The 16,023-nt window shown below is 38.2% G+C and overlaps 1 protein-coding gene across 1 annotated transcript; it reads left to right on the top strand.

Annotated features, from left to right (window-relative positions):
- The first annotated feature begins 156 nt into the window (after nucleotides 1-156).
- apoda.1 (apolipoprotein Da, duplicate 1) lies at nucleotides 157-9,720 on the top strand. The gene is made up of 5 exons (XM_062023811.1): nucleotides 157-471; nucleotides 5,635-5,769; nucleotides 5,841-5,962; nucleotides 9,268-9,353; nucleotides 9,457-9,720. Exons 1-5 carry the CDS (start codon nucleotides 397-399, stop codon nucleotides 9,684-9,686), a joined length of 648 nt encoding a protein of 215 aa, XP_061879795.1. The 5' UTR covers nucleotides 157-396; the 3' UTR covers nucleotides 9,687-9,720.
- Nucleotides 9,721-16,023: the final 6,303 nt, after the last annotated feature.

The following is a 16,023-nucleotide window of genomic DNA, read 5'->3' as shown; positions in this document are numbered from 1 at the left end:
TTGGACACAGGTGCTCCTGATTTGCTTGATGCCCTGCAGCTCTGCAACCAGGTGTCTGAATTAGAGCAAAGTGGGGCCACAAACACGTTGGTAAAAGTGAGAAACAATTGCACCGTGGAGGATTAACTCCACATCCTCAGTTGTCTGACTGTGGCAAAATCAATTAAACCTCTTTGCGCAAAGTGGATTTGGAGAAATAATCATAATCATAAGAAAGTTAAGAGGATAAGACCATGCTGTTTTGCTGCCGAGGATGGACTTGTTAGCACGATGCTACGTAGCACCGGAGGGGAAGGAACAATGTTTCAATAACAAGTCTGCACCTTGTGATTCCAATTAGCTAATAGCTGACTTCAAGTCTCAAATAAAGTGCGGGCTGCACAAAGATCTCCATTGATGACGCTGAGACGACACTTTGGCTCTGACCTCACACTCTGCAGCATCTTAGCGTTCATCCAGGCTGACTGCGAGGTAAGGACTATTGTTGTACTATCTAGCGCTGCATAAACTCAAATCTAAGTAAGATGAAATATCTCAAATAAGGGTGATATTTGTTATTTTCTGTCTGATAAGATAATTCTTCTCACTAAGCAGATTTTATGTTAGAGTGTTTTACTTGTTTTAAGTGTTTTGGTCCTAAATGATCTCAGTAAGATATTACAGCTGAGAGTTGATGAGCTATATTGAGTAAAACATGCTTGAAACTAGAATATCAACTGTTGCAAAGCTGTGTCATCAACACTCACAAGTACAAAACTACTTTTTTAAAGTCATCTTTTTTTATTTCAAGCATGAAATAATAAATCATGGTTTTGACACAAATGACAGCCAAATGGACTTTGCTGTTTTCTTTTCAATGAAACAATAGAAAATATGTACTCATATAGTAGTACATTTGGCACAGTACAGTAAACTGACTATTGAAACATGACATTTCAAACTGTTTTGAACAAATAGTTCATACACATTCAGATAAATTCTTCAAAATTACAATTAAAAAATATAATATATATTGTGTGTGTGTGTGTGTGTGTGTGTGTGTGTGTGTGTGTGTGTGTGTGTGTGTGTGTGTGTGTGTGTGTGTGTGTGTGTGTGTGTGTGTGTGTGTGTGTGTGTGTGTGTGTGTGTGTGTGTGTGTGTGTGTGTGTGTGTGTGTGTGTGTGTGTGTGTGTGTGTGTGTGTGTGTGTGTGTGTGTGTGTGTGTGTGTGTGTGTGTGTGTGTGTGTGTGTGTGTGTGTGTGTGTGTGTGTGTGTGTGTGTGTGTGTGTGTGTGTGTGTGTGTGTGTGTGTGTGTGTGTGTGTGTGTGTGTGTGTGTGTGTGTGTGTGTGTGTGTGTGTGTGTGTGTGTGTGTGTGTGTGTGTGTGTGTGTGTGTGTGTGTGTGTGTGTGTGTGTGTGTGTGTGTGTGTGTGTGTGTGTGTGTGTGTGTGTGTGTGTGTGTGTGGATTTAACAAAAAAAAAACCAATACAGATAATAAAAAAACCGATACCGATAATTTCCGACGCATTTATCGGCCGATATTATCGGACATCCCTAATTTTATTTCTTAAAGACAGAGACAAAAACATATCCCCCCGTGGGACAAATTTTCAAGCATTGACCGCAGTTACAAAAAGGTTGTGGACCACTGATTTAAAGCATTCTTATGTATATCTAAGTATATAACCTATGTTTGAGTTTTAAGTGGAAAAATATAATTTTATACAAACTTGTTTTATAAGTGAACACTTATGCAAGCTGTATAAAATATATCATTCAGTAACAAGTTTTATAACCAAGTTTTGTAGACGACCACATACAAGCTGTTCACCAAAAACTACATTTTACAATCACAATAATGTACACTGCAAAAAGTCAGTGTTCAAAAACAAGGAAAAAAAATACAAAAATGAGGGGTATTTTATTTGAACTAAGCAAAATTATCTGCCAATAGAACAAGAAAATTTGGCTTGTCAAGACTTTGCAAAACAGATCAAATTAGCTAACCTCAATGAACCCAAAAATACCTTAAAATAAGTATATTCTCACTAATAACAAGTGCACTTTTCTTAGTACAAAAAAATACCTTTTTGCTCAATATTAGGGATGTCCGATAATAAAATGCGTTAAAATGTAATATCGGAAATTATCGGTTTCGTTTTTTTTATTATCGGTATCGTTTTTTTTTGTTTTTTGTTTAAAAAAAAAAATTAAATCAACATAAAAAACACAAGATACACTTACAATTAGTGCACCAACCCAATAAACCTCCCTCCTCATTCACACAAAAGGGTTGTTTCTTTCTTTTATTAGTATTGTGCTTCCTACATTATATATCAATATATATCAATACAGTCTGCAAGGGATACAGTCCGTAAGCACACATGATTGTGCGTGCTGCTGCTCCACTAATAGTACTAACCTTTAACAGTTAATTTTACTCATTTTCATTAATTACTAGTTTCTATGTAACTGTTTCTTTATTGTTTTACTTTCTTTTTTATTCAAGAAAATGTTTTTAATTTATTTATCTTTATTTTATAATTTTTTTAAAAAAGTACCTTATCTTCACCATACATGGTTGTCCAAATTAGGCATAATAATGTGTTAATTCCACGACTGCATATATCGGTATCGGTTGATATCGGTATCAGTAATTAAAGAGTTGGACAATATCGGAATATCGGATATCGGCAAAAAGCCATTATCGGACATCCCTATATATAACCTATGTTTGAGTTTTAAGTGGAAAAATATAATTTTATACAAACTTTTTTTGTAAGTGAACACTTATGCAAGATGTGTATAAAAGATATAATTCGGTAACAGGGACGGCGTGGCGAAGTTGGTAGAGTGGCTGTGCCAGCAATCGGAGTGTTGCTGGTTACTGGGGTTCAATTCCCACCTTCTACCTTCCTAGTCATGTCCGTTGTGTCCTTGGGCAAGACACTTCACCCTTGCTCCTGATGGCTGCTGGTTAGCGCCTTGCATGGCAGCTCCCGCCATCAGTGTGTGAATGTGTGTGTGAATGGGTGAATGTGGAAATACTGTCAAAGGGCTTTGAGTACCTTGAAGGTAGAAAAGCGCTATACAAGTATAACCCATTTATCATTTATCATTTATAACATGTTTTATTACTAAAACCAGAAAGCCAAGTTTTGTAGACGACCACATACAAGCTGTTCACATTTTACAATCACAATAATGTACACTGCAAAAAGTCAGTGTTCAAAAACAAGAAAAAAAATACAAAAATGAGGGGTATTTTATTTGAACTAAGCAAAATTATCTGCCAATAAAACAAGAAAATTTGGCTTGTCAAGACTTTGCAAAACAAGTAAAATTAGCTAACTTCAATGAACCCAAAAATAGCTTAAAATAAGTATATTCTCACTAATAACAAGTGCACTTTTCTTGGTAGAAAAAAAATACCTTTGTGCTCAATATGTTGAAAAATATTCTTAAATGAAGTAAATGCTAGTGCCATTATCTTGACATAATGATATGCGCTCGGCATCATGATTTATTTTTTCATGCTTGAAATAAGAAATGATGACTTTAAAAAAGTAGTTTTCTACTTGTGAGTGTTGATGACACAGCTTTGCAACAGTTGATATTCTAGTTTCAAGCATGTTTTACTCAATATAGCTCATCAAATCTCAGCAACAAGCTGTAATATCTTACTGAGATCATTTAGGACCAAAACAAGTAAAACACTCTATCATCAAATCTGCTTAGTGAGAAGAATGATCTTATCAGACAGAAAATAAGCAAATATCACCCTTATTTGAGATTTATTCTTACATAGATTTCAGTTTTTGCAGTGTAATAGTCCCAAGTCAAACAAATATAACTGCCATGTTCTGTGTAGAAAAGTGACTTAATTTGCACTATTTAGTTGAATGTGGTGATATTGACCAATATTATGCTACTTGATGTCATTTTATTTATTTTTGTCCTGTCCAGCTACTCCAACAAATCATATAGTTGATGTAGATGACCATATTTGTTGTACAGATTTACTTTACAAAGAAGTGTGGGACACTTGTCTTGTGGATTTATATTTGATACAGAGGGGTACATTGCGGGGATGAGACAATAACACAACAGCATCAGCAAATAGGAAATGTACAAATATGACAGCAAAAGTGAGTTAGTGAAATAAATTACAATGAGCATTATTAAACTACAAATGGTGCAATACCAATAGAAATAGCACCGTTGATAATGAATAACAATAATTACCTCCTTAACAATAGTTTCAAATGCCACAATACATATATGTACTGATAACTTGAAATACAAAAGAAAGCAAACTGTATCAACCTTGTAGATTGTTATAGTAAAAATAGGTTAAGCTTTGTCAAAAAAATTAAAAGCCTTATATAAGTGTTATAATGAAGGCAACAAATGATGTAAATGTCTATTAGTTAGACTACTATCAAAGGCTGATGCAAATCTTTGTTGACAGAAATGTTGTATTTACATTTTTATTGTACACATTTTTACAACATTGGAAATCATTAGTAAAATGGAGGCTTCTTACAGGACGAGATAGCTCCTGGAAATTACTGGCTTAGAATGGCCAAAGGTATAGATGTGTGTCCAACTTTAAGGAAACGGCCGGCTGTCTTCTTCTAATAGATTTATTACAATCTTTGCAAGCTGGCTAACGTTTGCTGTGGTCTGGAACAACATGGCACTCAAACAACTATAAGTGCATAAGTAAAGGGAATTAAATGAGCTCAAATATAGCTACATACGAGGCATAATGATGCGCTATGTACATACAGCTAGCCTAAATAGCATGTTAGCATCGATTAGCTAGCTGTCATGCAGTGACCAAATATGCCTGATTAGCACTCCAACAAGTCAATAACATCACCTTTGTGCGTGCACACATAGTATACAACGTTTGGTGGACAAAATGAGACAAAGGAGTGGCATAAAATGTCTTTCTGTGGCAGAGTCTGAGAAAGTTGTACATGTAAACAAACTATGATGAGTTCAAGGATCGCTGAAATTAGTAGGACAAAACGGTGCTTGACAAATACTCTCATCAGTGACGCATGTATAACATAAACAGTGGGATTTCTAACAGTTAGGAATGTTTGTCCTCCTACAGAAAATATATTAAAACAAAAAATATATTTTTCCATTTTCACACATCTCTGAAAGAGGTCCAGGAAGCCACTAGGGCGGTGCTGGCCGCGGGTTGCTGACCCCCGCCCTAGGGCAACAACGTCCATGTTTGAAATGTGATTATATGCATGAGTGTAGGTACTCGGTGGCCTAGTGGTTAGGGTATCCGACCTGAGATGGGTAGGTCGTGAGTTCAAACCCCGGCCGAGTCGTACCAAAGACTATAAAAATGGGAGCCATTACCTCCCTGCTTGGCACTCAGCATCAAGGGTTGGAATTGGGGGTTAAATCACCCAAAAATGATTCCTGGGTGTGGCCACCGCTGCTGCTCACTGCTCCCCTCACCTCCCAGGGGGTGGAAGAAGGGGATGGGTCTAATGCAGAGGACGCTTTTCACCACACCTAGTGTGTGTGTGACTATCATTGGTACTTTAACTTTAATATGTACAGTATGTATGTTTGTACTTTTACTTGGTATCAGTCATGTGTGGGTTTATTTGATCATGTTTTCAGGTACTGAAGGCCAATCTGACAATGGCTATTTCTTTAATGCTTGTGGCGTTCATCGTCCCTCTGGTCGGAGCTCAGGTGCCCCACTGGGGGTCGTGTCCAGAACCGGACGTTCAGGCCTCGTTCGACGTCAAACCGGTAGAGCAGCTACTTGCTTAAATATGTTGGAGATTGTGCACTTTCAGAACTTTGTTTGTATCTCCTCGCAGTTCATGGGCAGGTGGTTTGAAATCGGACGACTGCCGACTCAGTTTGAAAAGGGATGCTGCATGGAGACAAACTTCACTTTTAGGACGAACAACTCCTTCCGAGTGGTCAGCTCGCAAATGCTGTGAGTTTGGGCCGGGCCTTTTTTGTGCACAAAGATCATTGCAGGGCGTACTTGCCAACCTTGAGACCTCCAAATTGGGGCGGGATTAAGGGGGAGGAGTATATTTATAGCTAGCATTCACGGAAATTCAAGTATTTCTTATATATATACACCATCGTTCAAAAGTTTGGGGTCACATTGAAATGTCCTTATTTTTGAAGGAAAAGCACTGTACTTTTCAATGAAGATCACTTTAAACTAGTCTTAACTTTAAAGAAATACACTCTATACCAGGGGTCACCAACGTGGTGCCCGCGGGCACCAGGTAGCCCGTAAGGACCAGATGAGTAGCCCGCCGGCCTGTTCTAAAAATAGCTCAAATAGCAGCACTTACCAGTGAGCTGCCTCCTATTTTTGAAATTGTATTTATTTACTAGCAAGCTGGTCTCGCTTTGCTCGACATTTTTAATTCTATGAGAGACAAAACTCAAATAGAATTTGAAAATCCAAGAAAATATTTTAAAGACTTGGTCTTCACTTGTTTAAATAAATTCATTAATTTTTTTATATTGCTTCTTATAACTTTCAGAAAGACAATTTTAGAGAAAAAATACAACCTTAAAATGATTTTAGGATTTTTAAACACATACCTTTTTACCTTTTAAATTCCTTCCTCTTCTTTCCTGACAATTTAAATCAATGTTCAAGTAAATTTATTTTTTTATTGTAAAGAATAATAAATACATTTTAATTTAATTCTTCATTTTAGCTTCTGTTTTTTCAACGAAGAATATTTGCGAAATATTTCTTCAAACTTGTTATGATTAAAATTCAAAAAAAATATTCTGGCAAATCTAGAAAATCTGTAGAATCAAATTTAAATCTTATTTCAAAGTATTTTGAATTTCTTTTAAAATTTTTGTTCTGGAAAATCTAGAAGAAATAACAATTTGTCTTTGTTAGAAATATAGCTTGGTCCAATTTGTTATATATTCTAACAAAGTGCAGATTGGATTTTAACCTATTTAAAACATGTCATCAAAATTCTAAAATTAGTCTTAATCAGGAAAAATTACTAATGATGTTCCATAAATTCTTTTTTTTAAGTGTTTCTCTTCTTTTTTTCGGTTGAATTTTGAAGAGTCGAAATTGAAGATAAACTGTTTCAAAATTTAATTGTCATTTTTTTCGTGTTTTCTCCTCTTTTAAACCGTTCAATTAAGTGTAAATATCATTAATTAATAACATAAAGTTAAAGGTAAATTGAGCAAATTGGCTATTTCTGGCAATTTATTTAAGTGTGTATCAAACTGGTAGCCCTTCGCATTAATCACTACCCAAGAAGTAGCTCTTGCTTTCAAAAAGGTTGGTGACCCCTAATCTATACATTGCTAATGTGGTAAATGACTATTCTAGCTGCAAATGTCTGTTTTTTGGTGCAATATCTACATAGGTGTATAGAGGCCCATTTCCAGCAACTATCACTCCAGTGTTCTAATGGTACAATGTGTTTGCTCATTGGCTCAGAAGGCTAATTGATTAGAAAACCCTTGTGCAATCATGTTCACACATCTGAAAACACTTTAGCTTGTTACAGAAGCTACAAAACTGACCTCCCTTTGAGCAGATTGAGTTTCTGGAGCATCACATTTGTGGGGGTCAATTAAACGCTCAAAATTACCAGAAAAAGAGAACTTTCATCTGAAACTCGACAGTCTATTCTTGTTCTTAGAAATGAAGGCTATTCCACAAAATTGTTTGGGTGACCCCAAACTTTTGAACGGTAGTGTGCATATACATATGTGTGTATGTGTATGTACACTGCAAAAAGTCAGTGTTCAAAAACAAGAAAAAAAAATACAAAAATGAGGGGTATTTTATTTGAACTAAGCAAAATTATCTGCCAATAGAACAAGAACATTTGGCTGGTCAAGACTTTTCAAAACAAGTAAAATTAGCTAACCTCAATGAACCCCAAAATACCCTAAAATAAGTATATTCTCTCTAATAAGTGCACTTTTCTTGGTAGAAAATAAAAAATACCATTTTTGCTCAATATGTTGAAAAATATTCTTAAATACAGTAAACGCTAGTGCCATTATCTTGACATAATGATATGCGCTCGGCATTACATTTCCCGAAACCAGCAAACTTATACTAAAAACTAATTTATTGTTCTTAACGGAAAGAAAACAAGGCAAGCGCTTGTTACTCTCGGGGTCTCCTAGCCGCTCAGGCAAATCATATTGTCTAAAATGATTCCACACTTTCTCCTTTTTCTATTGTGGATCACGGATTTGTGTTTTAAACCACCTCGGATACTATATCCTCTTGAAAATGAGAGTCGAGAACGTGAAATGGACATTCACAGTGACTTTTATCTCCACGACAATACATCGGTGAAGCTCTTTAGCTACTGAGCTAACGTGATAGCATCGGGCTCAAATGCAGATAGAAACAAAATAAATAAACCCCTGACTGGAAGGATAGACAAACAATACTATTAAACCATGGACATGTAAATGCACGGTTAATAATTTCCAGCTAGGCGAAGCTTAACAATGCTGTTGCGAACGACACCATTGAAGCTAACTTGGCTACGGGACGGCAGCGGGCGTTGTAGCTTTCGACGACACCCCGGCCGCCATCAGAGTCGGCAAGAAACATATATTTCCCCAAAGTTACGTACGTGACATGCACATAGCGACACGCAGGTACGGGCAAGCCATCAAATGTTTGGAAGCCAAAGCTGTACTCACCGTAGCGCGTCTGCTATCCATCTCAAAGTCCTCCTGGTTGTGTTGCTGCAGCCAGCCGCTAATACACCGATCCCACCTCCAACTTTCTTCTTTGCAGTCTCCATTGTTCATTAAACAAATTGCAAAAGATTCACCAACACAGATGTCCAGAATACTGTGGAATTTTGGGATGAAAACGGAGCTTTTTTGTATTGGATTCAATGTGTCCGAATACTTCCGTATCAACCATCGACGTCACGCGCATACGTCGTCATATCTAGACGTTTTCAACCGGAAGTGTGGCGGGAAATTTAAAATGTCACTTTATAAGTTAACCCGGCCGTATTGGCATGTGTTGCAATGTTAAGATTTCATCATTGATATATAAACTATCAGACTGCGTGGTCACTAGTAGTGGCTTTCAGTAGGCCTTTAAGACACGCCCCCAATATAGTTGTCCGGCTGGAAATCGGGAGAAATTCAGGAGAATGGTATTTTCGGGAGTCTCCCGGAAAATTCCGGAGGGTTGGCAAGTATGTTGCAGGGTGTACATTTTTACTGAAATGTGAGCGGATTTATCTTGACCAGAAAAGGATCGCTGAGGAAGATTGAAGGCACTGGCGTCGTAGAGGATCAGAAGCATCCTGCCAAGCTTGGAATAAGCTTCTCCTATGGCAAGATCGAACTTTCCAGTTGTCGCATGCTTCGCTTCTTATTTTTCCTTGTAGAAAGATGCTATCCTTTAGCACCCTTTTTTGTTTGTGTCTCACTAAACAGTGCTGCCCTATTCCCCCTACTGGATCCTGTCCACGGACTACGTCAACACGGCCCTCGTCTACTCCTGCACGGACGTCCTGAGGGTCTTCCACCTGGAGTTCGCCTGGATCCTGGCGCGGACGCGTACCCTGCCGGAGTCCGCCGTCGAAAAAGCCAAGGAGACGTTTGCCAGCAAAAACATCGACGTGAGCCGCATGATTGCCACCAAACAAACAGGCTGTGATGAGTGATGAGCAATATTAAAATGAAATGGTTGAAATGGCCTAGGAGTGTGTTGTGATTAAACGGAAGGAATGTTATGTATGGATTGAAATGAGCTTTAAAAACATTCTATTATACCTGCAGGAATTTATACTTTAATGCAGGGGTCACCAACGCGGTGCCCGCGGGCACCAGGTAGCCCGTAAGGACCAGATGAGTAGCCCGCTGGCCTGTTCTAAAAATAGCTCAAATAGCAGCACTTACCAGTGAGCTGCCTCGATTTTTTTAAATTTTATTTATTTACAGGCAAGCTGATCTCGCTTTGCCCGACATTTTTAATTCTAAGAGACAAAACTCAAATAGAATTTGAAAATCCAAAAAATATTTTAAAGACTTGGTCTTCACTTTAAATAAATTCATAAATTTTTTTACTTTGCTTCTTATAACTTTCAGAAAGACAATTTTAGAGATAAAATACAACCTTAAAAATGATTTTAGGATTTTTAAACACGTATACCTTTTGACCTTTTAAATTACTTCCTCTTCTTTCCTGACAATTTAAATCAATCAAGTAAATTTATTTTTTTTATTGTAAAGAATAATACATTTTAATTTAATTCATTTTAGCTTCTGTTTTTTCGGCAAATTTGAAATATTTCTTCAAACTTATGATTAAAATTTAAAAAAAATATTCTGGCAAATGTTGAAAATCTGTAGAATCAAATTTAAATCTTATTTCAAAGTCTTTTGAATTTCTTTTAAAATTTTTGTTCTGGAAAATCTTGAAGAAATGATTTGTCTTTGTTAGAAATATAGCTTGGTCCAATTTGTTATATATTCTAACAAAGTGTAGATGGGATTTTAACCTATTTAAAACATGTCATCAAAATTCTAAAATTAATCTTAATCAGGAAAAATTACCAATGATCCATAAATTATTTTTTTTATTTTTTCAAAAAGATTCAAATTAGCAATTTTTTCTCCTTTTTTTCGGTTGAAGTTTGAATTTTAAAGAGTCGAAATTGAAGATAAACTGTTTCAAAATTTGTCTTTTTTTTTTTCGTGTTTTGTCTTTTAAACTGTTCAATTAAGTGTAAATATTAATAACATAGAGTTAAAGGTAAATGGAGCAAATTGGCTATTTCTGGCAATTTATTTAAGTGTGTATCAAACTGGTAGCCCTTCGCATTAATCACTACCCAAGAAGTAGCTCTTGCTCTCAAAAAGGTTGGTGACTCCTGCTTTAATGTATAGCTTTGCTGTTTCAGTTAGTCCTAACACAGAAGTTGTATTCTAGAATTGCATAAACTGACTACTTTAACAGGTGAATTAAAAGTGATCAACCAATTATGCAGGCGTTTTTGTCAATTTCCCATCTCCGTGGGATCATGCAGCTTTGAATTTAGATTTCTAAACCTCAGAATGTAATTTACTGTGCACTGCAAAAGGTCAGTGGTCAAAAACAAGAAAAAAAAAATACAAAAATGAGGGGTATTTTATTTGGGGGAAAAAGCTAAATATCTGCCAATAGAACAAGAAAATTTGGCTTGTCAAGATTTTCCAAAACAAGTAAAATAAGCTAACCTCAATGAACCCAAAAATACTTTAGAATGAGTATATTCTCACTGACAAGTGCACTTTTTTTGGTAGAAAAAGAGACCTTTTTGCTCAATATGTTGAAAAATATTCTTAAATGAAGTAAATGCTAGTGCCATTATCTTGACATATGCGCTCGGCATTACATTTCTTGAAACCAGCAAACTTATACTAAAAACTGATTTATTGTTCTTAATGGAAAGGCAACAAGGCAACCGCTTGTTACTCTCGGGGTCTCCTAGCCGCTCAGGCAAATCATATTGTCTAAAAATGCATTTTTCCATGGATAACATGACATCATCGCGCCAAGTGCATGCTCTTTCAGTCAATTAGTGCTCATATATACAGCCCGGCCCCCGGCCAAAATTTTTTTATTGTAATTTTGAGTAATTTATCTCAGTCCATAGTGGATCTAACATAATAGTGAGAGTACAGTCCATAGTGGATCTAACATAATAGTGAGAGTCCAGTCCATAGTGGATCTAACATAATAGTGTGAGAGTCCAGTCCATAGTGGATCTAACATAATAGTGTGAGAGTCCAGTCCATATTGGATCTAACATAATAGTGTGAGAGTCCAGTCCATAGTGGATCTAACATAATAGTGAGAGTACAGTCCATAGTGGATCTAACATAATAGTGTGAGAGTCCAGTCCATAGTGGATCTAACCTAATAGTGTGAGAGTCCAGTCCATAGTGGATCTAACATAATAGTGAGAGTCCAGTCCATAGTGGATCTAGCATAACAGTGTGAGAGTCCAGTCCATAGTGGATCTAACGTAATAGTGTGAGAGTCCAGTCCATAGTGGATCTAACATAATAGTGAGAGTCCGGTCCATAGTGGATCTAACATAATAGTGTGAGAGTCCAGTCCATAGTGGATCTAACATAATAGTGAGAGTCCAGTCCATAGTGGATCTAACATAATAGTGAGAGTCCAGTCCATAGTGGATCTAACATAATAGTGAGAGTCCAGTCCATAGTGGATCTAACATAATAGTGAGAGTCCAGTCCAGGGTGGATCTAACATAATAGTGAGAGTCCAGTCCATAGAGGATCTAACATAATAGTGTGACAGTCCAGTCCATAGTGGATCCAACATAATAGTGAGAGTCCAGTCCAGGGTGGATCTAACATAATAGTGAGAGTCCAGTCCATAGTGGATCTAACATAATAGTGTGAGAGTCCAGTCCATAGTGGATCTAACATAATAGTGAGAGTCCAGTCCAGGGTGGATCTAACCTAATAGTGAGAGTCCAGTCCATAGTGGATCTAGCATAACAGTGTGAGAGTCCAGTCCATAGTGGATCTCGCATAATATTGTGAGAGTCCAGTCCATAGTTGATCTAGTTAATAGTGTGAGAGTCCAGTCCATAGTGGATCTAGTTAATAGTGTGAGAGTCCAGTCCATAGTTGATCTAGTTAATAGTGTGAGAGTCCAGTCCATAGTTGATCTAGTTAATAGTGTGAGAGTCCAGTCCATAGTGGATCTAGTTAATAGTGTGAGAGTCCAGTCCATAGTGGATCTAGTTAATAGTGTGAGAGTCCAGTCCATAGTGGATCCAAAAATATACCAACAATTTTACTGTACGTTGAAACTTTAAGTGAATGTTTTGTCAGGGATACAAAAGTAACAATTTAAAGAGCTGTTTTATTTCTTCTGCCATCCTGGAGAAGCTTCCTTAATGCCTTTTTAAGGGCTCGAACTGCAGTGGAAAAGAGAAAGAAAAAAATAGTCTAAGCCAGTCTAAGCCTGGGCCCCTGGAGAGGGGGTCCAGACTGAGGCCAAGGAAAAAAAACTTAATAGCCATAGCACATTTAAACGTGTGTAAAAGGGCACAAATGACATTAAAATAGCAGAGCTCATGCAACCAGCCATTTATACACACAGCCACAAAAGTAAAAAAACATATACACTGTAGTGGCCTCTGCGGTGTTCCACACCATCGTCTGTTGGGGTGGAGGGAGCATGGCCAGAGACAGGAGCAGACCCAACAAAGCAACCAAGAGAGCCGACTCCACCCTCGGCCACCCACAAACTCTCAGCCAGTGGCCAGTCCGCATGGATGCGTCTAAGGAGACCAGGGGCCGTACTTATCAAGCTTCTTAGAGTGCCATTTTACACTTAAGTCCTGAGAATTTGCGAAATTTAGTCCTACTCTCAAACTTAAGAATAAAAGCTTTTTATCAACGTTCTTAAGTCTAAGAATCACTCCTACTCTCCACGATATTTAAGAGACCTTCAGAGGTGTCTTAAGTGGTTAGGAGTTGCCAGCAGGGGATGGCACTGAGGCGAGAGAGACGTGCGCGAACATTCAGGGAACGGAACAATGTTGTTGTTTTTTTGATGACGAGCAGCTGATCAAACGGTATCGTTTAGACAGAGCGGATATTATTTTTGTCACAGATTTAATACTTTTCGATTCCTTGTTGATTTCTGCATGTGTCTGCAGTGGGCTAGTATATATAGAGCCACCCACACCAGTTTCAAATTAGTTGCCTAATTAATGAATTGGAAAGAAAATGTTATGACAGTAGCGTATGTGTGTGGCCGTGAGGTGAGTGACGTCAGTGAGTGTGTGGGCGAGAGAAGAGAGGGAGCGGTAGCGTGAGTGCCGGCGGGGACTAGTTTGTTTTGTATTATTTTGCAGTTTATTGTCAAAATATACACTCCCATTGTCCACTTACATATTTCCAAGATATTTCTTTATTCTTAGACAACGGATTCCCTTCCGTGATTGGTCATTTCTATGGACACAGAAATGACGTCACCTAAAATTGCGTTTACGGCACATAGTAATGTCGTAATTCAGCTCTGAGTGTGACACTTAAGATTCAGTCCTACACTTCGCCGAAAGTGGGAGTAAGACGCTTGATAACTAACTTTTAAGTGCAGCTTTCAGCGAAGAATTTATTTACTCTTAAGTCAACTCTTAGCAGACTTCTTAGGAGTAATTCTAAGAAGCTTGATAAGTACGGCCCCAGGTGTCCGATACCTGCTCATTCAGCCAAGACACTGTGAAGCTTGTCCGTCCAACTCCGCAGTCCTGTCTCTTCATCCGCATCTCCTCCAGTCTCTCCAAACGGACTCTGGTGTGGCAGAGACCCAGCAGCTGGTCTCCATGGCCAAAAGGCTCCCGGCAGGCAGATCCATAAGTTCACAAAAAAGCACTGCAGAAGTCACGAGTCATCTAGGGCAGTGTTTTTCAACCACTGTGCCGCGGCACACTAGTGTGCCGTGAGATACAGTCTGGTGTGCCGTGGGAGATTATCTAATTTCACCTATTTGGGTTAAAAAAATTTTTTGCAAACCAGTAATTATAGTCTGTAAATGATTGTTGAGTGTCGGTGCTGTCTAGAGCTCGGCAGAGTAACCGTGTAATACTCTTCCATATCAGTAGGTGGCAGCAGGTAGATAATTGCTTTGTAGATGTGGGAAACAGCGGTAGGCAGGGTGCAGGTAAAAAAGTATGTAATGCTTGAACCAAAAATAAACAAAAGGTGAGTTCCCCTAACAAAAGTAATTGAAGCTTAGGGAAGGCTATGCAGAACGAAACTAAAACTGAACTGGCTGCAAAGTAAACAGAAACAGAATGCTGGACGACAGCAAAGACTTACTGTGGAGCAAAGACGGCGTCCACAAAGTACATCTGAACATGACATGACAATCAACAATGTCCCCACAAAGAAGGATAAAAACAACTGAAATATTCTTGATTGCTAAAACAAAGTAGATGTGGGAAATATCGCTCAAAGGAAGACATGAAACTGCTACAGGAAAATACCCAAAAAAGAGAAAAAGCCATTAAACTAGGAGCGCAAGACAAGAAGTAAAACACTACACACAGGAAAACAGCAAAAAAGTCCAAATAAGTCAGGGTGTGATGTGACAGGTGGTGACAGTACACCTACTTTGAGACAAGAGCTATAGTGATGCATGCTTGGTTATGCTTTAAAGTCATATCCAACAATTGCGACGACGACTTTTTTACTGTCAACACACATTCCCACACTGGTGGCGGGAGCTGCCATGCGCAGGTGCTCACCACCACCCATCAGGAGCAAGGGTGAAGTGTCTTGCTCAAGGACACGAGGGACGTGACTAGGTTGGTAGAAGCTGGGGATCGAACAAGGAACCCAACCTGCGCCACGCCGTCCCCAGTAAGTACCGAAAAGTACGGAAACATTAAGGGACAACACTAATTACATCACGTTATGACTCGTGAGAAGGATGGTTTTTTTTTTTGCGTTTTCACCACCATCTTGTTTTTTACTAAAAATTTGCACATACACGTCCGGAGTATTTCAAAATAAAAGTACATAACAGTCAGCCTAGCTTGACACTAACCAACAGTAATAAGCTGACATTTATTGTGGAATGTACTGGATGTGTCTATTTGGAAGCTACTGAATAAGTTATGGCTGTTTAAAAAAAGTAACAATAAATACTTGTTGTGGAACTGGTTGGCCTGTATGAGAAAGGGAAGAAGTCATTGGCTTGTGGCCTTTCTCTATGTGCTCCATGCTTGACTTGTACATTTGCTGTGCGACAGGCTGGGGGAAGCACAGGACTGCTAGAGGACATGGCAGGCAGAAAAAGGTAGTTTATGCAGACTTCTTTGGTGGTGAAACACTGAGTAGATGGACCACTTGAAGTAGGGATGTGTGGCTGAGTTAGAACAAAATCAGTTCAACTGTGGAGTCCAGTCCATAGTGGATCTAACATAGTGTGAGAGTCCAGTCCATAGTGGATCAAACATAGTGTGAGAG

This window comes from Entelurus aequoreus, linkage group LG16, assembly GCF_033978785.1.
Source record: "Entelurus aequoreus isolate RoL-2023_Sb linkage group LG16, RoL_Eaeq_v1.1, whole genome shotgun sequence".
Taxonomy (NCBI): Eukaryota; Metazoa; Chordata; class Actinopteri; order Syngnathiformes; family Syngnathidae; genus Entelurus; species Entelurus aequoreus.
This window is presented reverse-complemented; position numbering and strand designations above follow the sequence as displayed.